This window comes from Xiphophorus maculatus, chromosome 24 (assembly GCF_002775205.1).
Source record: "Xiphophorus maculatus strain JP 163 A chromosome 24, X_maculatus-5.0-male, whole genome shotgun sequence".
NCBI lineage: Eukaryota > Metazoa > Chordata > Actinopteri > Cyprinodontiformes > Poeciliidae > Xiphophorus > Xiphophorus maculatus.
The window spans coordinates 11,384,181-11,411,384 of NC_036466.1; the positions used below are offsets into that span (position 1 = coordinate 11,384,181).

General features: G+C 40.2%; 4 protein-coding genes, 1 long non-coding RNA gene and 13 other non-coding genes across 19 annotated transcripts in view; 11 read left to right on the forward strand and 7 right to left on the reverse strand.

Moving 5' to 3' along the window:
• Positions 1-27,204, reverse strand: part of LOC102228431 (NLR family CARD domain-containing protein 3-like) — a 971,185-nt gene that overhangs the window by 617,355 nt on the left and 326,626 nt on the right. The gene's annotated exons all lie outside the window — the stretch shown is intronic.
• Positions 1,873-27,204, forward strand: part of LOC102223602 (CD48 antigen-like) — a 40,653-nt gene continuing 15,321 nt past the window's right edge. Inside the window, exon 1 of the mRNA XM_023329382.1 lies at positions 1,873-1,957. Coding sequence (XP_023185150.1) covers positions 1,932-1,957 — 26 coding nt within the window. The 5' untranslated portion in view covers positions 1,873-1,931. The remainder of the gene's footprint in view (positions 1,958-27,204) is intronic.
• Positions 2,294-2,366, forward strand: trnam-cau. The gene has a single exon. It is a non-coding gene; the product is annotated as a tRNA-Met (tRNA).
• Positions 2,782-2,854, forward strand: trnak-cuu. Its single transcript has one exon. It is a non-coding gene; the product is annotated as a tRNA-Lys (tRNA).
• Positions 2,943-3,013, forward strand: trnag-gcc. The gene has a single exon. It is a non-coding gene; the product is annotated as a tRNA-Gly (tRNA).
• Positions 9,255-9,326, reverse strand: trnad-guc. Its single transcript has one exon. It is a non-coding gene; the product is annotated as a tRNA-Asp (tRNA).
• trnag-gcc lies at positions 9,973-10,043 on the forward strand. The gene has a single exon. It is a non-coding gene; the product is annotated as a tRNA-Gly (tRNA).
• Positions 10,420-10,491, reverse strand: trnad-guc. Its single transcript has one exon. It is a non-coding gene; the product is annotated as a tRNA-Asp (tRNA).
• Positions 10,804-10,874, forward strand: trnag-gcc. The gene has a single exon. It is a non-coding gene; the product is annotated as a tRNA-Gly (tRNA).
• Positions 10,964-11,035, reverse strand: trnad-guc. Its single transcript has one exon. It is a non-coding gene; the product is annotated as a tRNA-Asp (tRNA).
• Positions 11,314-11,384, forward strand: trnag-gcc. The gene has a single exon. It is a non-coding gene; the product is annotated as a tRNA-Gly (tRNA).
• Positions 11,472-11,543, reverse strand: trnad-guc. Its single transcript has one exon. It is a non-coding gene; the product is annotated as a tRNA-Asp (tRNA).
• trnad-guc lies at positions 12,389-12,460 on the reverse strand. Its single transcript has one exon. It is a non-coding gene; the product is annotated as a tRNA-Asp (tRNA).
• trnad-guc lies at positions 12,887-12,958 on the forward strand. Its single transcript has one exon. It is a non-coding gene; the product is annotated as a tRNA-Asp (tRNA).
• On the forward strand, positions 13,068-17,952 carry LOC111607590. The gene is made up of 9 exons (XM_023329372.1): positions 13,068-13,270; positions 13,998-14,679; positions 14,806-14,871; positions 14,962-15,533; positions 15,659-15,754; positions 15,895-15,963; positions 16,174-17,263; positions 17,581-17,712; positions 17,850-17,952. Exons 5-9 carry the CDS (start codon positions 15,679-15,681, stop codon positions 17,854-17,856), a joined length of 1,374 nt encoding a protein of 457 aa, XP_023185140.1. The 5' UTR covers positions 13,068-13,270; positions 13,998-14,679; positions 14,806-14,871; positions 14,962-15,533; positions 15,659-15,678; the 3' UTR covers positions 17,857-17,952.
• Positions 17,241-21,609, reverse strand: LOC111607603. Its single transcript, XR_002752365.1, has 3 exons — positions 20,850-21,609; positions 18,792-18,860; positions 17,241-17,327 (listed from the first exon to the last, which is right to left on the reverse strand). It is a non-coding gene; the product is annotated as an uncharacterized LOC111607603 (long non-coding RNA).
• On the forward strand, positions 20,894-20,965 carry trnad-guc. The gene has a single exon. It is a non-coding gene; the product is annotated as a tRNA-Asp (tRNA).
• Positions 23,970-26,841, forward strand: LOC111607589. Its single transcript, XM_023329371.1, has 3 exons — positions 23,970-24,143; positions 24,867-25,551; positions 25,678-26,841. Exons 2-3 carry the CDS (start codon positions 24,873-24,875, stop codon positions 26,664-26,666), a joined length of 1,668 nt encoding a protein of 555 aa, XP_023185139.1. The 5' UTR covers positions 23,970-24,143; positions 24,867-24,872; the 3' UTR covers positions 26,667-26,841.

The window sequence follows — 27,204 nt, forward strand, 5'->3', positions numbered from 1 at the left end:
TTAAATTATATTGTTTCAATTTGAAATAAGCATTTCATAATGGAATAAATTTTATTTGAATAGCATATTTTCAGCAACAGAGCAACAAAAATGTGCTTTTACAAGGAAAATAAAAATTAACAAGAAAAAAAATACAAAAATTACATTGCAGAGTTAAAAACTGAATTTTGGCTCTCTATAGCTGATTCTCCATACAAAATAATTGCACAAATTGAAATAACAAAAATAAAAATGCACGCATATTTTGAAAAAAGAAGAAAAAAACGAATTCTTTACAGGTTTCTGAATGAATTTCTCCCATTACTGCATAAAAAATGCAAATATGTAGGTGGAAGTATCATGTTTTGGACCCGTCAGCTCACCATCATAGAATCCACCATGTATTAGAGTGCCTTAAAAATACCAACATCTTCAAAAGATTAAACTGAAGAACTATATTTTGCAGCATAACAATGAGCCAAAATTCAAATAAAATTGAAATTTGCAAACTTTTTTGATCCCAAAGGGGAAGTCAAGTAAAATACTAAAACATAAATATATAAACCTACAATTGTCCTAATTTTTAACCAAGTTGAACAAATTTAAACTGATATATTTTACTGGGGAAAACTTGGTTAATGTCTGTTAATTGACAATAATGTGTGACAGTGACGTGCGGTCAGGGGAGGCAGGTGAGGCACTGCCTCACCTGCCATCATGGAAAGAAAGAAAATATATAATCATAAAGTAATTTAAATTGTTATATTCATCCTGTGGTTTGTACTAAAAAATATTTATTTTTCATGTAGCTTCACCAATTTCGATTTTTATTTGTTCAAAATCGCTGAATTTTCTTATTTTCCCATTCAAATGCTTGGAAGCGATGCCGGTGAGGCAGCAGCGAGCTCTGCCTCACCTTGGATTGCGCAACCCCTGGCTCTGCGCTGGCTGCTAAGCGGAGAGAGCATGTTGCTGTACGGCGTCAATAAAATGGTTTAAACAAATTTAATATGTGAACTTATTTCCAATAATTTAGCTTATGTATATAATGTACAGTGCTTTTTGTCACCATCTGTGTTTGTGTAACGTGTTTCGTGTAATGAGCGATTATAAACGGCAGAGAACAGGTTCGAGGTGAGGCAGGCAGTTCTCTTGCCTCATGGCAGGGGGCGCTCAAGATCCCAGACGTTCGTCTTGTTCACTCCTCAACTGCCGAGTAAGTGACAGCGAGCTAGGCTAAACGATTCGGGAAGCAAGTCAAGTGCAGCGATAGATTATAATAGAGATAGTGATTTTTTTCCTCTCGCTTATCCCGACTTTCGACATGGATGACTACTTTACAACACTAAAAAAGTTTTCTCAAGTGGAAGAGAGACTTTTAAAACTGAAGGAGGATAAGGAGGACTTCTATCGCAAAGTGACGGATGTTTTTGTGCAGAAGGAGCGCCGCATGGACTTCATTTATAAGTAAAGGTAAGACAGTAATAACATTTATTTTGTTTTGTTTTTTAAGGAAATGTGTGTTTTGTGAGCTACAGTTTGTATGTGTAAGGATGCAGAAGTGAAACATAACCTGTAAACTGCTGTCAATCTATGCATCTATTTGCAAATCTGATTCTGATGACGTCAGTGCCTCACCAGCTATGAACCTCACCGCACGTCACTGATGTGTGAACATTTCTTGAGAAAGAATTGAATATTTATTGGATATTTTTATAATTTTGTCTTAATTTTGTATAAACAATTAAAATTAAATACGGATATGTTTTGTGTTTAATAATATAGAGGTGTAAATATACATATAAAATAAAAATACATATATATAAACATTAAATTTGCATGTTTCGTTGTGTCACGTGCTCCATGACATTTTACATGTAGGCAAAATGACTGAACAGACATGCCTTCGCAGACGGGACGGAAAGCGTGAGGCCTGAAGTTGAAGGAAAAACATGAGAAAACGTGGACAAGTGCAAAGGTAAGAAACATTTACTTAATTTCAAATGTTTAGGTGATATAGACATATTAAGAAAGTGCTTCAGTTGAATGGCTGCACAATTTGTGGGTTTCACATACGAGAAGGCCTTGATTTTACATCAAGCAGTGTCTTGCTGCCATCTGGTGGACAGAAAGGTGAACTACATCAAATTAAAATAATTTATAGGTCCAAGTTTCGTTTTTGTGGGCGTGTTTGTTAACGATTGTGAAGTGTATTCAGGCTGTCTCTGTGTCATATTAAACTATGAATTTTATATAGATCCACTTTATACGCGCTGCTGCCATCAAAAAGGGATCTATCATGTGTTTCCTTCAGGCCTCGTTGGCGCAGTAGGCAGCGCGTCAGTCTCATAATCTGAAGGTCGTGAGTTCGAGCCTCACACGGGGCATGTTTTTAACCATTTTTCCTAGTTTTATTTTGGAGTTTGATATAATTTAAAAATGTTAATATTTTAATTATCTACGGGCTTCATCTACTGATTGTCTTTTAAAGAAATACAATTATATCTGTCAGCGTGCTCCGATCAGGTTTTTTGCTGCTGATTCCTATTCCGATCACACATGAGGGCTGATCACTGGCGATCGCCGACCAGCTGGATTGGCTGTTAATTTTTCGCTTTAGGTATAAATGCTACTATGTCACCTGGAAAACTTATGTGGCAATAAATTCACCTAATTTAGACAAAAAACATGCAAAATACTTGCAGGCCCAATGCAGCAGCTATTCAGTCAAAAGACAACTGAAAAACATGCAATAATGCACTAAGATGTTTTTCAAACGACGTATCAACGGTTTAGACATCAGCCCGGCTAGCTCAGTCGGTAGAGCATGAGACTCTTAATCTCAGGGTCGTGGGTTCGAGCCCCACGTTGGGCGTATCCTTTTTATTTTCCTCATCCACAATGCTGTCACAGACGGAGTCTTGGGTGTATCACATTGCGTACAGGACTTTCACAACCTGTAAGCATTGGTGGTTCAGTGGTAGAATTCTCGCCTGCCACGCGGGAGGCCCGGGTTCGATTCCCGGCCAATGCAAGACATACTTTTTATTTATGCCCAAATTTATTTATTTATTATTATTTTTTTTTTTTTCCAACTTTCTTTATTGAATTTTACAGCTTGACATACATTAAACATTGGTACAATGAAAACACGGTAGTTATAGATAGAGAAGAGGAAGTTCAAGCTGATTTCTCCCAGAACCCAACCCACCCCGTCCAGGTCTAAGCACAAGACAAACATCCAGCAGAGATCCAGTCCCTGCGACAGCTTCTAGCAACACGACATACACACACATCCATCCATACACATTCCAAAGGAGGCAGAAAAAGAAATAAAGAAAAAATAATACTGATACTAAGTAAATAAATGAATATATATTTTTACGTTTGTACTAGTAATTTACACAATTATACAAAGAGAAAAATAAAATTAAAATAAATAAATTATAAGACAAAGAATATATATCGGTTAAAAACAAAAGAATTGGATACCGATGAGAAGGTCTACAGATGATTTAATTTCCTTGTGAATCAGGTAGCAAAGTCATGGTACCTACTACAGATAGGAAAGGTCTCCAAGTCTCCATAAATTTACTGGTGGAACCCTTAAGTGAAAATCTGAGTTTTTCCAGTTTCAGGTTGTAAAGAACTTCTCTGACCCAGTGGTCATGAGACGGGGGGACATTTAGTTTCCATCTAAGTAGAATAAGTCTTCGAGCCAGAAGGGTGGTAAAGGCTAGGGCCTGTTTCGAAGAACGTGGAAGGCCCAGGTCTGGAGGGATGCCAAATATAGCCGATAATGGATTGGGGAGAATTGTCTGATTATATGCCTGACTTAGTGTTTTAAAAATGTTACTCCAATACCCGATTAGCTTTGGGCACGCCCAAAACATGTGGGTATGGTTAGCTGGCGATTGTCCGCACCTATTGCAAATGTCGCTGACTGATGGGTAAATCTTTGCTAATTTTGCGTTTGTATAATGTACTTTATAAAATATTTTGCACTGTATTAAAACATGCCGGGCACAAATTGAGGACTTGTGAATTAGATTCTTGGCCGCCTCCCACTGCTCCCCCTCCACTTCAGCACCCAACTCCCCCTCCCACGCTGTTTTAACAAGCGCTGTAAGTCTTGAGGTGTTATTATTATTAATAGAATTATGTACAAATGAAATAAATTTTTTCCGTTGTGGGTCTAATTGCAGGAGAGTATCTAAAAGTGTTTCAGGGGGTCGATTAGGAAAGTGTGGAAACACCTTTTTAACATAATCCCTGGCCTGAAAGAATCGGAAAAGATGAGAATTGGGCAGCTGGTATTTAGATGAAAGTTCAGTGAAGGATGAAAAGGTATTGTTGTCATAAAGATCCTTTACAGTCTTGACCCCTCTGTCATGCCACGAGTTAAAAACTGAATCAATAACTGAAGGCATAAAGTTGCAATTTTTGGCTATTGGAGTTTGTATCGAGGGTCCATGCAGGCCAAACTGTTTCCTGAATTGGCTCCAGATCCTTAATGTCGCCTTAACTATGGGATTATCCTCTACCAGGGAGAAGGGAAGGGGGAGCTGAGAGCAAAGCAGAGAGGACAATGAATAACGGCTAGATGCCCTTTCAATCTGCACCCAGGCAGGTGAAGCCTCAGCATCACACCCCCAATATAATAGTTTCTGTATATTAGCTGCCCAGTAATACTGCCTGAAGTTGGGAAGAGCAAGTCCACCCTCATAAGTTGGGGACTGTAACACTGATTTACGAAGTCTGGCAGGTCTTTTAAGCCATAAGAATTGAGATATTTTCCTATCCAACTTGTCAAAAAAGGTCTTTGTAATTAGTATAGGAACATGTTGGAAAAGGTAGAAAAATTTAGGTAAAATTACCATTTTAACCAGGTTCACCCGTCCCAACAAAGATAATGGTAATAGGGACCATCTGTCAAAATCTTTCTCCATGTTCTCTAGTAACGGTGAGAAATTCTTATTTATCAAGTTAGACATAGAACAGACAAATATCCCTAAATAACGAAACCCTGCTTCTGCCCATTTAAAGGGTGAGATTGAATGTGGGAGGGTCCTTGCCAGAGAGTTCAAGGGAAATAATTGGCTTTTCTGGTAGTTGAGCTTGTAACCAGAAAGCTTGCTATATTGTTGTAGAATGTTAAAGAGCACTGGAAGGGATGCATGAGGATCGGAAATGTATAAGAGCAGGTCATCCGCATAAAGGGACACCTTATGGGTTACACCAGATCTCAGAATACCCTTAAAGCCCTCCTCCGCACGCAACCAGATGGCCAGAGGTTCTATTGCGATAGCAAATAGCAAGGGGGACAGAGGGCATCCTTGCCTAGTGCCCCTTCCAAGAAGAAAAGGTGAAGACACCAAGTCATTTGTTTTAATCGAGGCCACCGGTGATGAATACAACAGCTTAACCCAAAGGATAAAATTATTATCAAAGCCAAATCTTTCCATTACTTTATATAAAAAACCCCATTCGACCCGATCAAAAGCCTTCTCGGCGTCAAGAGATACAATTATTTCAGGTGATAGGGTGCCTGGCGTATGAATAATATTTAGAAGACGTCTGGTGTTATGGAATGACTGTCGCCCAGTCATAAAGCCTGCCTGATCTAATGAAATAATGAGGGGAAGTACTCGCTGGAGGCGGGTTGCAAGAATTTTAGATAAAATCTTCAAATCTACGTTTAGGAGGGAAATAGGTCGAAAGCTACTACACAATGAGGGGTCTTTATCATTCTTAAGGATCAGCGATATTGTAGCCTCTGATAGGGTGCTAGGCAGGCGTTTGTTTGAGAAGGCCTCATTATACACATCTGTCAATACCGGCGCCAAAAGATCCCCATTGGCCTTATAATATTCTGAAGAGAAACCATCAGGGCCAGGGGATTTGCCCAAATTTAAGGACTTGATAGATTCTTGCACCTCCATTATAGTGATGGGCCCACCCAGACCTCCCCCCAATTCCCCATCTATCTTTGGAAAGTTGATATCATTAAGTATATCCTGTGACAAAGGAGGGGCTAGGGAAGTATACAGTTCTGAATAAAATGATGCAAATCTATCATTTATCTTCTTAGGATCAGAAAGTATCTCCCCTGTAGCTGATCTGATGAATGGGATTAATTTGGAGGTTGCCTGAGCTCGCGCTTGGAAAGCTAAAAACTTCCCCGCTTTGTCGCCAGATTCAAAAAAGCGCTGCCTTGTCTTGGTTAGTTGAATTAAAGTATTCGTAGAGGTAGTCAGATTGAAATCGGTTTGAAGTTTTACACGTTCATTGTAAAGGTCAGGATCCGGGTTGGCTGCATATTTAGAATCCACCTCTTTAATCTGGTTCAGTAAGTCATTGGTGTAATGTAACCTCTTCCTTGTCAAATTAGAAGTAAAGCTAATGAGCTGACCTCTTATATATGCTTTTGAGGCTTCCCAGAGGGTGCTTCTCGATACATCTGGAGAATCATTAAGATCAAAGTAAAGTGAAAGCTGATTTTTTAAAAACTGTTTATAATCCTCCTTTGTAAGCAGTATAGAATTAAATCTCCAAAATTTGAAACCGCGAGACTGACAGAGTAATTCTAAATCTAAGGAGACTGGCGAGTGGTCGGATATAGCTATAGTGTGATAATCACAGGCTTTTACTTTAGAGAGCAGTCTGACATCAAGAAGGAAAAAATCTATGCGTGTATAGGTACGGTGGACATGGGAAAAGAAGGAAAACTGCTTAAGTACCGGGTTCCCATGTCTCCACGGATCCACCAGTCCCAACTCAGCTTTATAAGCATTAAGACTTTTAGCAGCATTAGATAATGAGATAGTTTTTTTTGAGGATCTGTCCAAAAGGGCATCCTGGATCATGTTAAAGTCTCCCCCTAAAATTAAATAATACTTTTCAATGTCAGGCATAGATGAAAAGAGTCTAGACACAAAGGTGTCGTCATCCCAATTTGGACCGTAGACACAAGCTAGTATGGCCAGAGAGTTTTGCAACTTGCCAAACACAATTATGAAACGGCCCTCCGTGTCCGCTATTATTTTGTGTTGTTCAAACATAACATTATTACGAATAAGTACGGCTGTTCCTCGCGCCTTGGCATTGAATCTAGAATGAAATACATGGCTAATCCAGCTTCTTTTAAGTCGCATTATTTCTCTGTTACGAAGGTGTGTTTCTTGTAAGAAGAATATGTCCCCTTTAAGTTGTTGCAAATGGGCCATTACTTTAGCAATCTTAGTGGTATTTCCCAAACCTCTCACGTTCCACGAAACCACCCTCAAATTATTACCTGTGCTGGTCATACCTTACTATTCCACAAGAGGTGTACACATTGCTGTGTCGCAGTCCAAATTTGGCTGAGAGGAGACTGGTACTTGGCATATTGTTGGCCAACAACTGTAAGAGAAGGAGACAGAAAGAAAAAAGGAAAAAAAAACAACAACAAACAAACAAAAAAAAAAAAACACACACACCCTCACTCACATCTATACCACGACTAACAACACATGCATCTGGACCCAGACCCCCTTTAAAGCAAAAACAAACATTAACGTGTCCATCGCACAGCAGGGTATCTTCTATCCCCTGCAAGACTTCCCTCATTTTAGACTAACATTTTCCTCCTCCCAAAATTAAGAGTGGTCACTTGTCAGAAGACAACCAGCTCAAACCCGACAGCCACAAATTCAACCAATATGACTGTAGAAGAACTTCTGAAAAAACTCTGTTACTAAGTAAAATCACAAAATAGCCTAAGACACCTCAAGATAGATGTGCTGGCCCTAAATTACTAGTCCATTGGGCATACAGACGGGCATTACAGCCCAGTGTATATAAAAGTAATCAGGTTCAAGGTTAATTTTAATTGTATAGGTTGTTCGGAATAGTAATAATAATAATAAAGTATAGAATTTTTAGAGATAGCTTTGCATCAAACAAGCTATGAAGAATCGTCTGAGTTCTGCAAGTGGCTAGATTAATACCACAGAGAAAAAAAAGAAGAAAAAAAACATGAAAAACATGCTCGGATCCAGCTAACAATTATTCCCCTGGCGGGCTAGAGTTGGGTGGATGAGTAGAGCCAATATAGCGCTTGGCGTCCTCAGGTGTAGCCAGGAACCTTCGACTCCCATTCTCGGTCACGATGAATAGTTTGGCTGGGTAGCGCAAAGCAGGCTTGAGCCCTCGATCATACAGTTCTTTCATGATCCCGCGGTAAGCTGAGCGCTGCTGTAAGACCTCTGGGCAGTAATCTTCAAAAATGTGAAACGGGGTACCTTTGTATTTCAACTTGCCTCGTAACTCTCTGGCTTTGCGTGTAACGAGCTCCCTGATTAGATAGTTGTGGAAACACACGATTACGGCTCTAGGTTTCTCACCGGGCCCCGGTTCCCCGTTAGCATCCGGTGTGCTCGATCCAGCTCTGGAGCCTTCTTCAACACATCTTCCCCGAAGACCTCCAGAAGTAGTTGGGAAAAAAATGTTGTCGGATGCGATCCTTCTATGCCTTCAGGGAGTCCCACCAACCTGGCGTTGTTGCGCGGCTCCTACTTTCCAAGTCAATTAGCTTAGCTTTCAGCCTGTTGTTCTCTCCGGTCACCATAGCTAGATCAGCTTGAATTGCCTGTATGTCATCGCTCATGGTAGTGGCCACATTCTCCAGTGATGAAATACGCTGGTGGTGGGTGGCAATGGTAGATTCAAATCGCTCCAGTTTTGTTTAGAGTTTAGTAAACGCCGCATTGAACTCCGCTGAGAGGGATTTCTTGTGCTTGGCTAGCGTAGCCGTTAGCACCGCCATGATGTTCCCCTCCTCCTTTTTCTGCTCTTCTTTCTTTGTTCTGCTGGTCATCGTTTGACTAACTGGTCGGGGTTCCAGTGTAACCTTATAGTTACTATTGGATTAACAGACACGAAGTGAAAATTAGTAGAGTAGTAATGTTCGAGGTGGGAGCTTCGGAAAAAGCGTCTACTCCATCTTGCGGTCCAACCGGAAGTCTTATGCCCAAATTTTTTACCTTTTTCTCAAAATCGTGCTAAAAAATTCAGTGCTTGTGAAATAACTCTAAGCACTTTCAAGATACTAATTAAGCTACTTTGTCATGCTCAACAGCAGCTGCAAAGCAGCATCAAGTCGTTAATGCTGTGCCTGTGAACAAATAATTTTTGTTATTGCCACATTTTAAGTCTGTCTTGCTGGTATTCATTGTGCCGAAAACAATAAGTAAAGAACCTTCCACAACTAAAAACAAAAACAAAAACGAACTTCACTCCCCGTCGGGGAATCGAACCCCGGTCTCCCGCGTGACAGGCGGGGATACTCACCACTATACTAACGAGGAGATGATGAATGGTTTGTGTGTCTTTCTGCATGTATGTCTGCCTGTTGCGGTATTGCCCAATATCTAGGCATTGGTGGTTCCGTGGTCTCGCCTGCCACACGGGGAGCAGCCGACTATAAGCGTAGTTCACCAAAAGCCTAAAAGCTAGAGGATTTTAGGCAGTTAAAAAAAAAAAAAATATATATATATATATATATATATATGTAATCACAGAGAATACGTGGAAACAGCGCTCCTAAAATCCCCTGGTGGTCAAACAGTGCATTACATCCGTAGTGTTAAGAACTACCATAGAGAATGAACAGGAAAAGTTAAGAGAGTTAAGCTTAATTATACTATAACCTGTGAACCAATAATTTTGAACCAAATGTCCTTGCCACATTTTAAGTCTGTCTTGCTGGTATTCATTGTGCATAAAACAGTAAGCAAAGAACCTTCCACAACAAAACAAATTGAAGTTTCACTCCCCGTCGGGGAATCGAACCCCGGTCTCCCGCGTGACAGGCGGGGATACTCACCACTATAATAACAAGGAGATGATATCTGATACATACCACGCCCCATAGAAAAACCTCCGACCCACTACAGCTCCCACGTGTTTGTCTGCATGTTTGTCTGCCTGTTGTGGGGATAGCCTAGCATGTAAGCATTGGTGGTTCAGTGGTAGAATTCTCGCCTGCCACGCGGGAGGCCCGGGTTCGATTCCCGGCCAATGCAACAACTTTTACTTATCCGAACTGATGTTATATCTTGTAAAACTATTTGTACTTCCTTTTGCGGAATCAAACCCTGGTCTCCCACCGTGACAAGCTGTCGTGTGTTTGTCACAGCCCCTTTTTAGTCTTGGCCATTCCACACACACCAAAGTTTCAGGTTGTGGGAGATGTATGGTGGGTGTGACCAGACACTCATCCTGGCCCGTTACTTTACTCCTCTCAGCCACTAGCCACCCCCACTGCTTTAAATAACTCTTATTGTACTGCAAACCTCCCCCGCCACCAAACTGTTTCTATCAAGCCCTGGGAAAAGTCCTATAGCTGTGAAAAAATGAAAAAAAAACAGCATGAGATGTATGAAAAAAAAAGGATATACACTCCCCGTCGGGGAATCGAACCCCGGTCTCCCGCGTGACAGGCGGGGATACTCACCACTATACTAACGAGGAGATGATGTCAGGCCTTGAGTCCCACTGTTTTTAAGACCGGCGAGGTGAGTGTTAGACCTTCCAAAGGTTGTGCTTTCACTCAAAATGGTGGCCTTCCTTTTTATTGCACCATAAGAGACTCCGGCTATTTTTAAATTGTAGAAAAGCCGGTACTGCCACCTTTTAGCTTCCTCGAGCTATTCCTACACATTTCAAGTCCAGAGGACCCAAAGTGCTTTACACATTCACACGCTGACGGCAACAAGCTACTGGATAGTAGACACAGCTGCGCTCAGACTGTGTGTGTGAGAGAGCAGGAAACTATTCATGTAAGCATTGGTGGTTCAGTGGTAGAATTCTCGCCTGCCACGCGGGAGGCCCGGGTTCGATTCCCGGCCAATGCAACAACTTTTTTTTTACTTGTATGAGCGACGTTACATAAAAAGGTAGCACATATGGTGTATGATGCAATGCAGATAAAAAAGGTACTAGTCTCCCCGTCGGGGAATTGAACCCCGGTCTCCCGCGTGACAGGCGGGGATACTCACCACTATACTAACGAGGAGCTGCAAGAGACTCTCCACCTGGTGTTATCGGGTCCAGCTGAGGCAACCTAGAGGTTGAGTGGAGGTTTTAGAGTTACTAGTTACAAAATATATTGTCATCTGAAGACTGATGGGCCTTATAGAGACCAAAGCCCAGTCCTAACACTGTGGAACAACTTGTTTAGGGGTAGGCATGAATTCAGTAACTGACATGTATGGAAGTCAATAGCAAGTTACCAGTTTGGTGGAAGAACAAGAATGTGTGTGTCTGTGCAAGGGCATGACAATGGATGTGTAAGCATTGGTGGTTCAGTGGTAGAATTCTCGCCTGCCACGCGGGAGGCCCGGGTTCGATTCCCGGCCAATGCAACAACTTTTTTTTTTTACTTGTATGAGCGACGTTACATAAAAAGGTAGCACATATGGTGTATGATGCAGATAAAAAAAGGCATTAATCTCCCCGTCGGGGAATTGAACCCCGGTCTCCCGCGTGACAGGCGGGGATACTCACCACTATACTAACGAGGAGCTGCAAGAGATCCGCCATCTGGGGTTTTCAAGTCCAGCTGAGGCAACCTAGAGGTTGAGTGGAGGTTTTGGAGCTACTAGTAGGCCTGTCACGATAACAAATTTTGCTGAGCGATTAATTGTCTCAAAAATTATTGCGATAAACAATAATATTGTTTGAAGACCTTCATAAACTGATTTAATTGAAATGACGTAATAATGCATGCAATTTCCTGCCAAAGATAGATACACTTCATTTTCAAAAGAACACTTAACACTGGCACTGATAAACAAAATAAAACAACCAAAAATAAAATGGATTCTCAGTCTCCATTAACAAAAACCGCACTTAAATAAAAACTAAACAACATAAAGCCAAAATGGAAATAAATACTGCATTCAACCCAAACAGTGCAGATTATGAAGTCTGTATACTATATTGCCCTTCAGTAATCAGAAGACGTAAATAGAGAAGAAGGGCACCTCGACTACCTGAGGCAATAGTTCACACTACACGATTTTTTGCCCCGGTTCTCCCCTTACGACAATCTTAGAACGTTGGGCATCCCAACGTTCTAAGATTGTCTCTTTTGATTTCGTAACCGATGATCCTGTAGTGTGTGGTGTGTTATGGCAGATCGTCGAGGTCGCTCCGATCCAACTGGGAGCGTTAACGCAGCCTGTTGAATGTGACAGGTAGCCAATCAGAAAGCACGGCTTCCCCTCTGTGGTTTCTGAGGGAAAATTATGGAGGGAATCCCAAACAGCTCAGACGGCGCAACCCGAAGTCCAGCAGACTTTGGAGATGATATGTGGAAACAACATGAAATATGCAAATCTTTGCATATTATAAAAAAGGTAACAGTCTCCCCGTCGGGGAATTGAACCCCGGTCTCCCGCGTGACAGGCGGGGATACTCACCACTATACTAACGAGGAGCTGCAAGGGACCCTCCACCTGGTGTTATCAGGTCCAGCTGAGGCAACCTAGAGGTTGAGTGGAGGTTTTAGAGTTACTAGTTACAAAATATATAGTCATCTGAAGACTGATGGACCTTATAGAGACCAAAGCCCAGTCCTAACACTGTGGAGCAACTTGTTTAGGGGTAGTCATGAATTCAGTAACTGACATGTATGGAAGTCAATAGCAAGTTACCAGTTTGGTGGAAGAACAAGAATGTGTGTGTCTGTGCAAGGGCATGACGATGGATGTGTAAGCATTGGTGGTTCAGTGGTAGAATTCTCGCCTGCCACGCGGGTGGCAGGCGAGTGGAGGCGAGTGGAGGCGAGTGGAGGTCCAGCTGAGGCAACCTCTAGGTTGCCTCAGCTGGACCCGATAACACCAGGTGGAGAGTCTCTTGCAGCTCCTCGTTAGTATAGTGGTCAGTATCCCCGCCTGTCACGCGGGAGACCGGGGTTCAATTCCCCGACGGGGAGACTACTACCTTTTTTATCTGCATCATACACCATATGTGCTACCTTTTTATGTAACGCTGCTCATACAAGTAAAAAAAAAAAAAAATTGATGCATTACGGACGCAATATATTTTTGACCACTATGCCGTGGTGGCGCTGTCCAATCTCATGTCCGGGAGTGACACGCCCCCCTCCTTGCTTGGATTCAGAAGAAGGCAACTTTCCGGCTTTTCGACTGAGATTTTTAGGAGAAATTACCGGCGTTACGCGGAGAAGGGGAAACATATCAAAGAAAAGCGATATCTTCACATCCATCCTTCTTCATTTTATTAGGTAAGTGATGCCGATGGATATAAAACATGTTTTTCGTCATGATCGCGTCTTTTCGGCCGAATATATTACATGTAGCGGGAGCGTTACTTCGTACTACTACGGTGTCTGGCGTTATCTAGTTTTATAATTCGTCTTCTGATTTAATGTTATATTTGGTGTATTTGTCGGTGCCTGACACTGAAGCTGAATTAAAATCATTCTGATGTCTTAAATATTATGACACTGCCTAACAAACCGCAACTATTGTCATTGCTACTGTATGTACAGTATGTTGGACTATCGTATCATGTCAAACGTATGATGATGATGATAAAGTCAGCATTTTTACTAAATCATATATTCCATTTCAATCTGTCAATTTATTTTGTGAGATGATCAAACACGTCTCTTTCAAATCAGATTATACTCGTAAATGGAGATCTGATTACAGTAGAAGTAAATAAAAACATAGATAAAAAATTATATCTTATGTCCCTCTTGACTTTGGGTGTATTTGTTTTAATACATTTCTAATTAGGCCATTTCCAGACTCTAGATAAAATATTTTTTTTCCACAACAAAACCTTGTTTTATTTATGTTTTATTTAAAAATGGAATTTTATTAAAATGTACTGTTCTACATTGATTAGCTCTAATGTATTAATCGTAACATTTAAAGAAAATGTATTTCAAAGGTTTTAAAGTATTTTGTTTAATACCCGATTCATCCTTTTTTGCTCCACACCAGGTCAAAATGAAGAAGACCATTTTTTATCCAGGGAGACGAAGTGTGGTTTTCCGCAAGGGGCCTCTTGGCTTCCTTCTTCAGGATCCCTCTCCTGAGGCCAAGAAGATAAAAAATAATCCCAGTCTGTGGGACAAGTCTGAGCCTAAGAGAGAGGATGTTGTGCGGCAGAATGCTTTGACTGTGGTCCGGGAAAGAGGAGGGGATGTCACAGATGTGTCAGAGGTCCTGGGAGATTACAGCCTCCAATTTGGAAAGTACAAAGGGAAGTGTTTCCGATGGCTCTTGGAAAATGATGCAGGTTACACTTTGTACCTCATCAGAAACCTCCAGAAGGAGGAGGAAGCTGGGATCTGTATAACTGAGAGCCTTAGCAAAGTCAACCTGTTAACTTTTGTTAAATATGCTCTCAGTTTTAAAGAGATTAAAGATGCCCTGGACTATGAAGCCAGCAAAATTACAGCAGCCTCTTCTGAAGATGACCAGCTGGTTGGTTTTGGCTCTCGGGCCAAGAGCACTTGGAAAGAAATTTGGGATGGAAGAGAAGATGGCTATGCTGATTTCATACTGAAGAGCTGCCTTCATGGGACCAGGATGCAGAAGCTGCAGCAGTACCTGCTCAAGAAACAACAGTCCTCCTCCAGTCAAACCAACACACCATCCGGTGAACCAGATAAATGTCTGGGTGAGCAGTTAAGAATAGTGTATTAAAAGTGTTAAGATGACAGGGCAAATATTGCCTTAAAAATTAAATATTCCACCCAGATTGATCCTTAATTTTTGTATACAATTAATATTTTGTCTCTTATAGTGATGGAGGAGGACGAAGGATTGGAGGCTGCAATGCTAAACATCTCACCCTCTAAAATCTTGAGCAGTAAACAGACTATGGTTTCGATTGCTGACATTCTAACATATGTTCTGCTTGCACTTAGTTTCTCTCACACATTTGTCTCTGTGTACACAGTGTCAGGGTCAGCGGACACAGAGAGAACCCCCGTGTCAAAAGCATCTTCAAGAGCAAAGACAGGTTTTCCTTCAAATCGGAGGTTTCAGAACTGGAGTGTTATTCTCTAATATGATGAATAACCCTCCAACCCTGAGCCTTGACCATGTTCTTGTGTTCTGGCCACGTTCCGGTCAAGTTCCTGTTACAATATCGCTGTTTGCGACCGTTACTCTGCATGTCAAAGGACTATGAATTGATGGAGATGCTGGTGAGTATATATTTCAATTCTGCATGCTTACCTTTTTTTTTTTTTTTTTTTTGTTACTAACAGCATGTTTATTTAAGTGCTGTTGTTCCTCCTGCTAAAGCTAACAGTCAAGTGTTCAATTTGTAGTCTGTTTTGTTTCCCACATTTGGAAATGACCTTCTAAATATTTTTAGAAGTCTGATGAGCAGAAGGAATAAAAGTACAACTTTTTGAGTTTTCACCAACGCCATCTGTTGAGTTCAGTTGTGATTTACACAGTGACTGATATATTCTCTTCATTTAGGACCAACTGCAACGGTATCCAGGCCTTCTGACGCATCAGGTAAACCAGAATCCTCAACAGCTGACAGTAAAGAGTTTTAAATTATATTCTTGAATAGAAATCTTATACTTTTAAATATCTTTAGGCAATAAACTTTATTTTTATTTTCTTCTGACTATTTACAGTCCTGGCAATCACACAAAAAATGCCGGTGGCCCTTCCATCACAGCTGTCATTTATGGTGAAGGAAACAGCAAGTGCAAAAGAATCAGAGGTTAAAGGTTAGTTTCAACTAATCTTTAAAGATCTGCTTGTTGCATAGGTACCACTATCTGGATACTATTCACAACTACTTTATCTGTTGTCTTAAAATTATAATGAAGCCACAGAGAAATAACAGAATGATAACACTTCTTTTCAGATTCCAGTCCAAGTGCAGCTTCAACCTCTGCACAGAGAGTCCTTTCCTTTGCAGACAGTGCTGAAGACAGTAAGAACAGATTGCATTCAAAAAATGATTTATGTTTTTTTACTCTGAGTAGTTTGATTTAATAAAAACATTTCCACACTGTCTTTCAAATATTTTGTAAATAATGTTGCTACTATTTGGAACACATTCTACAAATTTGTAATTTAATTTGTTTTTTTGTTTTGTATTATTAGGAACCTAATTCCATGTGTTTTCATATTTTTATGACAGCTTCCTCAGCTCAGCCACCTTTTGATGTGCCCGTGATTCAGCATGATCATGACATGAACAGCTGGAACTGTTCTCAGCACCAGAAACTGTGGATGAGGACAGAGCTCCAAGATCTTGGGCTGTGGCCTGGGTCTCGTCCTGTGAGAAATGTTGGCAATGCAATTTCCCTCTGGCGTCATCCTCCGCAGCCTGAGCTCATTGACACAGTGGCTGAGCTCCCGTCGCCCAACTTTTTTCAGCTTCACCCATTCTTCATTTGGAAACCTGAAAATGAAATAATGTCAAGGCTGAAAAATAATTACAACCTCCCATGCCTTCATGGATGTCCTCAACCACAAGTTGTTTCCGCTGGCGTGGGCCGACCTCGGGTGATTGTTGGGACCAGTGGGCAATATTACATCCTGTCGTCAAGACTTTGCTGTAAGTCTTGTCGGAAGACCTGGTTTGCCGACAGTCCTCGTTGGCTGGAGAAGCTGCCCAGAAGATTCACCAACCTGCTCCCTGCATTTCTCACTTACAAGAAGGCCATCTGTAAGTCAATCGTGGATGAACTCAGACGCACCGGAAAGTCACCTGCAGATATGGCCAAGCAAGTGAATGAGCTCATGCATCTCAAATATGAACGAGCTCATTTAGCTTATCTGCAGGCCATTGAGAGCGTCTGGGATGCAGAGGCAGGGGTACAGGGACAGAGGACCATTGGGCAGTTTTTCAGAAAAAGCCACACACCCTTTCCATTCAACTCCTATGAGGACCCAAATGGCTGGTGTGGTGTCTCTGTGTCTGCCTTCTACCTCACAGACTGTTTGCTAGAGGAGTACAGACGTCAAGAGCCAGCCTTGTCAAGACTCCTCCAAGGCACATTTGGGCAGGTCTTCAGGTCCGATCACACCAGGAAGGTGGCACGAAAGGTCACTTTAGCATCTGGAACCATGTCCAGCTATGCAATTATGAATGAAAACTGGTTAATTGTCTCCTGGGTCATGGTTCAGTCAGAGAGTGAAAAATCCTTGGAACCAATGTACCAGGGGATGGCCAAGAGGTACGATGACGCTGGAGTGGAGAAGGCAGGCTTCCACTGGGTGGACAGGTACGAACAGCCATCCACTGCTTTCACTGCTTTTCAAACTGCAGCAAAATCTGTTGTGGTTCACCTGAGAGACACATACAGAAAGACAACATCAAAAATTGAAATACTACTAATATTACAAATTAAAAATCATGACTATTTAAAAAAAATATGTAATGTTTATGCTTGCTGCTACCATCTTGTGGAGAAAACAAAAGATTTAGGATATCAAATTCAGACCAAATCTCTTCTTTATTTATTTATTTATTTATTTTTAGGGAAATTATTCACTAATTTTTCCGTTGATTGTTAAAGATCCTTTCACATATTTTTTTTAGGGATTGCTGTGCTTCTTTCAAGATCGAAGAATCCATCCCTGGTGAGCATTTAAACTGGGATGCCTGGAGAACAACCCCTTCCATCGTGTCTGCAGCTACTTCAGGACCCCTAACAAATACCTGTGCCTCAAGGTCATGCTACAATTCAAACATTGTTGTGAAGCTGGACTTGTTCCACTGTCTGCAGCGCTTTTCAAGGGAGTGCACATCAGAACATCACCCTCTTTTCAGCACTTTCTGTCAGCTCCTCTCTGCTGCTTTCTCTGTAGTAGATGAGGAGGATTTGAAGAAGCTGAAGGAGGCCTATGTGTCCTGTGGTATTGTGCCTCCCAATCCAACAAAACAACACATCCGGGAGCACTGCAGGACCAAAATACCACCGCCCACAGAGCTGCTGGACAGAGTGGAGAGAGTCATGAAGCATTTTCACCTGGCCAAGGATCCTAACGACGTCCCTCTGTTCAAGTTCTCTATGCTGAAGACGTGGCGTATTCAGCGAGTACATATTCTCAGAGGATGCTTGAGTGACCCTGAGCTGTCTGAGGGAATAATGTACAGACATGGTGGGACGCTTCAGCTCAACCATGTGCCAGGAGAAGGAGCAAAGGTCCCCATCTGGATTCCTGTGCGAGGTACGTCTCAGCAGGAGGGCTACCATTTCCATCAGGCTCAGTGGGTAACTGGAAATGTGGTCTCCACTGAGCTGTTCCAAGCGCAGGGCATGACAGGAGTTGTGCGATGGAACTACCAGAGACTGGTGGACCTGAAGCAGCCTGGAGTTGTCCTTCCTGCAGTATTTGATCCAGCTTTGATAGCTGAGTTAAATACATCGTCAAAAAGAATCACTGGCCAGGAAAAGTACCCTGCACTTCACATCTCAAACAGGGACACTGGAGAAAGATTTGGACTTGAGTACAAAGAACCAGGGTGTCGGCCAGTACCTCTTGACTGGGACAAGCACAAGTCTTTGAAAAGAGGAGAAGGACCTCATCCAAAGCTTCCTCTGCCATCACCCAACACTGAGGAAATAAAACCTCCATCTGTAACTGTTCCTCCGCCTGCTGAGGGATCAGCCTCCCAACCGGCCTCTAGTCCTTCCTCTTGTGAAATTTTCCAAATTTCTCCAAAAGGTGAGCAAACACAGTGCTATGTATATACATTTCTGCATTAAATTTTGGAATTTATACCTTAGACTGATAATTTTTACTTACTTCATTGTGTTTCAGAGACTTCACATCCTCTTCCTCTGAGGTCCTCACCAAGAAGTGCCCGCACTGGACCTGTAAAGACAGGTGGACGTGTCTTTGTGTTAGACCACACACGGTGGACCCCGCAAATGAAAGAGGCAATAGATGGCTTGCTTCAGAAACACCATGGGGAAAAAGACATCCTGAAAGTGGTAGATCAGGAGTATGCTGAGATTGTTCATCAGGCTGCCACGGATCCTAACAGCATGTTCCATCCAACTACTAAGCGACACATCTCTGGGTATGTGAAACATGTGGCAAAGCTCCTTAACACCAGTTCTGCAATGAATACAAGCCCTGAAAAACTACTGGACACACAGGAACTGTGGCACTCATTAACTGAGGGCCAGCCAGCTAGTGTTCGTGTGACCACCATCCAGCCCGATGTCTTCAACCCACCTGCTCCCGCTTCAGCAACACCAATTACAGCCGAATCCCTAGAAAAAATAGTGGAGGGAATTTTACAAAAGCAGAGTCAACAATCAGAGCAGCAGCAGCAGAAGAAGAAACAAACCAAAAGGTGTCTTTCTTGCGGACAGCCTAAGTCTCGTTATGAGACTTCTGGCTCCTCCGTTCACTTCTTCTTTCAGCAGGGGCCCGTTAGGTACTTTTACTGCTCTAAAAAGGTTTATGATACATACGCTGCAGATGGACTATCAAAGCCCAACATGACCTTTGAGGAGTTCTCCACCACCACTTTTTTCCAAAAGGAACTCCTGGAAACCAAGAAGCGGGTGGATGAGAGGGCTGAAAAGAAAAGAAAAAGAACAGAACCTCAGCCAACTGGCCGGGTTTGCAGGTTCTGCCACATGGACCTCAAACAAGGTCCCAACAGCCCACACATCCACTCTGGGTTCCCTGGTGTGGCAGGGAAATACATATATTGTCCTGCAAAGGTTCTGTCCATGTACAAGTCTCAGGGTATGGCTAAGGAGATGACTTGGAAGGAATTCTGCAAATCACCTTTTTATGAGGCAGAGCGACAAAGATGGGTGGCTGAAAAGAAAAAATAAATATTACATGGTTCTATTGAGATGTTTAGGTATTCTATTATTATTCTATATTCCATATATTTATATAGATAAAAAAAAATCTAGATATGCTGTAAATATGGCAAGATTTTATATTGTAAAAAGTTGAATATGTAAATATTTAAACTGTTGTTTGCCTCTGTTAATACAAAGTAAATATAAATATGTCAACAAATGTGCTTCTTTTTTTTTTTTTTACTAAATTACACATGATGTGAGATCAATTTACACTATGCATATAGAATATAATTTATTGACTGTCAATGTACATTTATACAAGATTTAAGATCAGTTCCAAAATAATGCATTGTTTTGGAACTGGTCTTCCAAAACAAGATCAGTTCCAGAAATGGAACCATATATTGGTAATAAACCAATATAAAAAAAGGAAACAAATAAATAAATAAATAAATAACGAAACAATGTATAAATTTGTTTATACATTTTTCATAAGAGTTATGTGGTTTTTCCATGAGTGGGTGGAAGTAATGGTTTATAATTTTGCATGACTGGCATTGATTATTGATTATAAATATTTGTTTTTTAGAATATAAACACTTAAAAATAGAAAAGATTGGGTAAAGTAACATAAGCTTCTGCCGGAACTGGGAATCGAACTCGGGTCTGCAGGCATGTCCTGTTTGCATGGTGTCGGCGTATTACACCTATTCGCGGCTGGCCCCGGGCTGGCAGGCGAGAATTCTACCACTGAACCACCAATGCTTACATGAATGTTTCCTTTCTCTCTCACACACACAGTCTGAGCACAGCTGTGTCTACTATCCAGTAGCTTGTTACCGTCAGCGTGTGAATGTGTAAAGCACTTTGGGTCCTCTGGACTTGAAATGTGTAGGAATAGCTCGAGGAAGCTAAAAGGTGGCCGTACCGGATTTTCTACAATTTAAAAATAGCCGGAGTCTCTTATGGTGCAATAAAAAGGAAGGCCACCATTTTGAGTGAAAGCACAACCTTTGGAAGGTCTAACACTCACCTCGCCGGTCTTAAAAACAGTGGGACTCAAGGCCTGACATCATCTCCTCGTTAGTATAGTGGTGAGTATCCCCGCCTGTCACGCGGGAGACCGGGGTTCGATTCCCCGACGGGGAGTGTATATCCTTTTTTTTTTTCCTCCATCATACATCTCATGCTGTTTTTTTCATGTTTTCACAGCTATAGGACTTTTCCCAGGGCTTGAAAGAAACAGTTTGGTGGCGGGGGAGGTTTGCGGTACAATAAGAGTTATTTAAAGCAGTGGGGGTGGCTAGTGGCTGAGAGGAGTAAAGTGACGGGCCAGGATGAGTGTCTGATCACACGCACCATACATCTCCCACAACCTGAAACTTTGGTGTGTGTGGAATGGCCAAGACTAAAAGGGGGCTGTGACAAACACACGACAGCTTGTCACGGTGGGAGACCAGGGTTTGATTCCGCAAAAGGAAGTACAAATAGTTTTACAAGATATAACATCAGTTCGGATAAGTAAAAGTTGTTGCATTGGCCGGGAAGGGTTAGGGTTAGGGTTAGGGTTACCGGGGTTAGGGTAGGGTAGGGTTAGGGTAAGGGTTAGGGTTAGGAAAGAAGGGACGAGCCTGCTCCCTAAAAGGAGCAGGAACTGCACGGTCCTTCCCTCTCCACACTCCCACATCCCGTGTGTAGGTAGGGGGACGTTCCCTGCGTCTCCTCCCATACCTCACAGTCTGCCAGTTCTCCTCTGGCCACATTCCTTTTCCCCTTTCGGCTTTATTGCTTAAAAAATAATATATATCTATGTTTTTCTTATGTATAATTTGTGTATATATTACTTTTATATTCTATGTAGTTATTGTTTTTTTGTATTTTTTTTTTAATTTTTTTATCAAAAAATAAAATGAAAAAATAAAAAAATTGTAAAAAATAAGAAAATTAAATGAAATCCTTTTTTTTAATAAAAGCTCTGAAATATGAAATTCGTGCCTAGTGCGACGTTTCGACTGGTGTCAGTCTTCTTCAGGCTAGGCACAAAACTGTGATGTAAATATACAGAGATCCTTCCTCTGCTCTGGCTCAACTCTGAATGAGGGAAAGGAGAGCTCCCCCCTATTTATAGACTCCTCCCTGAGGCCTCCGCCTTCTACGTTTTGGCTTCGTGTTATTTCCAGTGTTCTTGATTATTGTTTAATTGTTGTTTCAAATTATAATATGCATTGTAATGAATTAAATCAATTTATAAAATAAGATAAAAAGTAAAAAAATAAATAAAAAAATAAAAAAATAATCATAAAAATAACTATAAAAATATATAAAAAAAATAAGAAAATGAAAATTTTAGGTTTAGAGAAGACTAAAAGGGTTAGGTTTAGAAGAGACTAAAAAGGTAGGTTTAGAGAAAATTAAAAGGTTAGGTTTAGAGAAAACTACAAAATAAAAGGTTCGGTTTGAGAAATTAGGTTTAGAGAAAAATAAAAAGGTTAGGTTTAGGGCAAAATTAAAGGTAGTTTAGAGAAAATACATAGGTTAGGTTAGGGAAACATAACAAGTTAGGTTTAGGGAAAACTTAAAAGGTTAGGTTTAGAGAAATTAAGGTTTGAGAAAAACTAAAAGGTTAGGTTTAGAGAAATTAGGTTTAGAGAAAAATAAAAAGGTTAGGTTTAGGGAAAAATTAAAAGGTTAGGTTTAGAGAAATTAGGTTTAGAGAAAAATAAAAAGGTTAGGTTTAGGGAAAAATTAAAAGGTTAGGTTTAGAGAAAAATAAAAAGGTTAGGTTTAGGGAAAAATTAAAAGGTTAGGTTTAGAGAAATTAGGTTTAGAGAAAAATAAAAAGGTTAGGTTTAGGGAAAAATTAAAATGTTAGGTTTAGAGAAAAATAAAAAGGTTAGGTTTAGGGAAAAATTAAAAGGTTAGGTTTAAGGAAAAATAAAGAAGTTAGGTTTAGAGAAAAATTAAAAAGTTAGGTTTAGAGAAAAAGAAGTTAAGGTTAGGAAAAAGAAAAAGATAAGTGCGAAAGAAAATAGGAGTAAAAAAATAGGGTTGAGAATAGAAAAAGTAAAGATTAAAACTAATAAAAAAAATTTTGTTTTGTAAAAATTTTTAATTAAGATTGTCTTTATTTTCTTGTCAATTTATTATTTACTATTTAAACCATTAGGACTTTTTGTGTTAAGCCAATATATCCATCTTCTTTCACATTTTTTTCGGTCAATGTCAGTCCATAATGGATTACTTTGGAGTCCTGAAATTTTAAGTGAATGCCAATTATGATTTATAAAATGTTCAACCAATGGTGTTTCTGTGTGTGTTTTTTATGTTTTATATTGTATTTATGCTGCCAAATTCGGGTTGCTAGGGTATTTTTGTTTCACCTACATATTGTTTTCCACATTCGGAACAAATTATAATATAGACACAATTTATGGATTGCGGAAAAAACTGTTTATCAATTTTAAATATTTTTCCATTTGTGTGGTTTTTAACAAAGTTTAAATTTTTAAATATATTTTCCAACAATTTGTTTAGTTTGTTGTAGTGGTTTCAATCTTGCTCTTACTAGAATATCTTTTAAATTTTTATTCCGCCTATATGCAGATATGATATTAAAGTCTTCTAATAATCCATCTTGCTCAATTAGTTTTCTATAATTATTTTTCAAAATGAAATTTATTTTTTTATTAATTGTTGAGTATTGTGTTATAATTGGAATGATTTGTTTTTCTATTGTCTGTCCTTTTTTATTAAAAGTTTTTAGACACTTTCTTAAGAATGTTCTTGAATAGCCTCTCTGTCTTAATGATTGGAAAAGAATTTTCACGGCATTCATAAAGTCATTTTCTGTGGTACAAATCCTTTGGAATCTAATTAGTTGCGATTTTACTAGTCCTTTAAATGTATGTTGTGGATGAAAACTTGTTTTGTACAAGAGTGCATGAGTATCTGTTTGTTTGAAATAAACTTTAATATCTAATTTTTGAGTTGTTGTGTAATTTATTCCTTTAGGGTTAGGGTTAGGGTAGGGTTAGGGTAAGGGTAAGGGTTACCCTTAACCCTAACCCTAAACCGTTTCCCATTCATTTCCAATGGTAGTCCTAAACCACTACGGATGCAATATATTTTTGACCACTATGCCGTGGTGGCGCTGTCCAATCTCATGTCCGGGAGTGACACGCCCCCCTCCTTGCTTGGATTCAGAAGAAGGCAACTTTCCGGCTTTTCGACTGAGATTTTTAGGAGAAATTACCGGCGTTACGCGGAGAAGGGGAAACATATCAAAGAAAAGCGATATCTTCACATCCATCCTTCTTCATTTTATTAGGTAAGTGATGCCGATGGATATAAAACATGTTTTTCGTCATGATCGCGTCTTTTCGGCCGAATATATTACATGTAGCGGGAGCGTTACTTCGTACTACTACGGTGTCTGGCGTTATCTAGTTTTATAATTCGTCTTCTGATTTAATGTTATATTTGGTGTATTTGTCGGTGCCTGACACTGAAGCTGAATTAAAATCATTCTGATGTCTTAAATATTATGACACTGCCTAACAAACCGCAACTATTGTCATTGCTACTGTATGTACAGTATGTTGGACTATCGTATCATGTCAAACGTATGATGATGATAAAGTCAGCATTTTTACTAAATCATATATTCCATTTCAATCTGTCAATTTATTTTGTGAGATGATCAAACACGTCTCTTTCAAATCAGATTATACTCGTAAATGGAGATCTGATTACAGTAGAAGTAAATAAAAACATAGATAAAAAATTATATCTTATGTCCCTCTTGACTTTGGGTGTATTTGTTTTAATACATTTCTAATTAGGCCATTTCCAGACTCTAGATAAAATATTTTTTTCCACAACAAAACCTTGTTTTATTTATGTTTTATTTAAAAATGGAATTTTATTAAAATGTACTGTTCTACATTGATTAGCTCTAATGTATTAATCGTAACATTTAAAGAAAATGTATTTCAAAGGTTTTAAAGTATTTTGTTTAATGCCTGATTCATCCTTTTTTGCGCCACACCAGGTCAAAATGAAGAAGACCATTTTTTATCCAGGGAGACGAAGTGTGGTTTTCCGCAAGGGGCCTCTTGGCTTCCTTCTTCAGGATCCCTCTCCTGAGGCCAAGAAGATAAAAAATAATCCCAGTCTGTGGGACAAGTCTGAGCCTAAGAGAGAGGATGTTGTGCGGCAGAATGCTTTGACTGTGGTCCGGGAAAGAGGAGGGGATGTCACAGATGTGTCAGAGGTCCTGGGAGATTACAGCCTCCAATTTGGAAAGTACAAAGGGAAGTGTTTCCGATGGCTCTTGGAAAATGATGCAGGTTACACTTTGTACCTCATCAGAAACCTCCAGAAGGAGGAGGAAGCTGGGATCTGTATAACTGAGAGCCTTAGCAAAGTCAACCTGTTAACTTTTGTTAAATATGCTCTCAGTTTTAAAGAGATTAAAGATGCCCTGGACTATGAAGCCAGCAAAATTACAGCAGCCTCTTCTGAAGATGACCAGCTGGTTGGTTTTGGCTCTCGGGCCAAGAGCACTTGGAAAGAAATTTGGGATGGAAGAGAAGATGGCTATGCTGATTTCATACTGAAGAAGAGCTGCCTTCATGGGACCAGGATGCAGAAGCTGCAGCAGTACCTGCTCAAGAAACAACAGTCCTCCTCCAGTCAAACCAACACACCATCCGGTGAACCAGATAAATGTCTGGGTGAGCAGTTAAGAATAGTGTATTAAAAGTGTTAAGATGACAGGGCAAATATTGCCTTAAAAATTAAATATTCCACCCAGATTGATCCTTAATTTTTGTATACAATTAATATTTTGTCTCTTATAGTGATGGAGGAGGACGAAGGATTGGAGGCTGCAATGCTAAACATCTCACCCTCTAAAATCTTGAGCAGTAAACAGGCAATAGATGGCTTGCTTCAGAAACACCATGGGGAAAAAGACATCCTGAAAGTGGTAGATCAGGAGTATGCTCAGATTGTTCATCAGGCTGCCACGGATCCTAACAGCATGTTCCATCCAACTACTAAGCGACACATCTCTGGGTATGTGAAACATGTGGCAAAGCTCCTTAACACCAGTTCTGCAATGAATACAAGCCCTGAAAAACTACTGGACACACAGGAACTGTGGCACTCATTAACTGAGGGCCAGCCAGCTAGTGTTCGTGTGACCACCATCCAGCCCGATGTCTTCAACCCACCTGCTCCCGCTTCAGCAACACCAATTACAGCCGAATCCCTAGAAAAAATAGTGGAGGGAATTTTACAAAAGCAGAGTCAACAATCAGAGCAGCAGCAGCAGAAGAAGAAACAAACCAAAAGGTGTCTTTCTTGCGGACAGCCTAAGTCTCGTTATGAGACTTCTGGCTCCTCCGTTCACTTCTTCTTTCAGCAGGGGCCCGTTAGGTACTTTTACTGCTCTAAAAAGGTTTATGATACATACGCTGCAGATGGACTATCAAAGCCCAACATGACCTTTGAGGAGTTCTCCACCACCACTTTTTTCCAAAAGGAACTCCTGGAAACCAAGAAGCGGGTGGATGAGAGGGCTGAAAAGAAAAGAAAAAGAACAGAACCTCAGCCAACTGGCCGGGTTTGCAGGTTCTGCCACATGGACCTCAAACAAGGTCCCAACAGCCCACACATCCACTCTGGGTTCCCTGGTGTGGCAGGGAAATACATATATTGTCCTGCAAAGGTTCTGTCCATGTACAAGTCTCAGGGTATGGCTAAGGAGATGACTTGGAAGGAATTCTGCAAATCACCTTTTTATGAGGCAGAGCGACAAAGATGGGTGGCTGAAAAGAAAAAATAAATATTACATGGTTCTATTGAGATGTTTAGGTATTCTATTATTATTCTATATTCCATATATTTATATAGATAAAAAAAAATCTAGATATGCTGTAAATATGGCAAGATTTTATATTGTAAAAAGTTGAATATGTAAATATTTAAACTGTTGTTTGCCTCTGTTAATACAAAGTAAATATAAATATGTCAACAAATGTGCTTCTTTTTTTTTTTTTTACTAAATTACACATGATGTGAGATCAATTTACACTATGCATATAGAATATAATTTATTGACTGTCAATGTACATTTATACAAGATTTAAGATCAGTTCCAAAATAATGCATTGTTTTGGAACTGGTCTTCCAAAACAAGATCAGTTCCAGAAATGGAACCATATATTGGTAATAAACCAATATAAAAAAAGGAAACAAATAAATAAATAAATAAATAACGAAACAATGTATAAATTTGTTTATACATTTTTCATAAGAGTTATGTGGTTTTTCCATGAGTGGGTGGAAGTAATGGTTTATAATTTTGCATGACTGGCATTGAT

What these genes read in the sequence shown, in the direction of transcription:
- LOC111607590 (XM_023329372.1), top strand. Translation starts at nt 15,679, where the DNA reads ATGCCGGTGGCCCTTCCATCACAGCTGTCATTTATGGTGAAGGAAACA. An exon ending in AAAAGAATCAGAGGTTAAAG is followed by an intron (nt 15,755 to 15,894) that starts GTTAGTTTCAAC and finishes ACTTCTTTTCAG; the next exon opens with ATTCCAGTCCAAGTGCAGCT. An exon ending in GGCTTCCACTGGGTGGACAG is followed by an intron (nt 17,264 to 17,580) that starts GTACGAACAGCC and finishes TATTTTTTTTAG; the next exon opens with GGATTGCTGTGCTTCTTTCA.
- LOC111607589 (XM_023329371.1), top strand. Translation starts at nt 24,873, where the DNA reads ATGAAGAAGACCATTTTTTATCCAGGGAGACGAAGTGTGGTTTTCCGC. An exon ending in TGAACCAGATAAATGTCTGG is followed by an intron (nt 25,552 to 25,677) that starts GTGAGCAGTTAA and finishes TGTCTCTTATAG; the next exon opens with TGATGGAGGAGGACGAAGGA.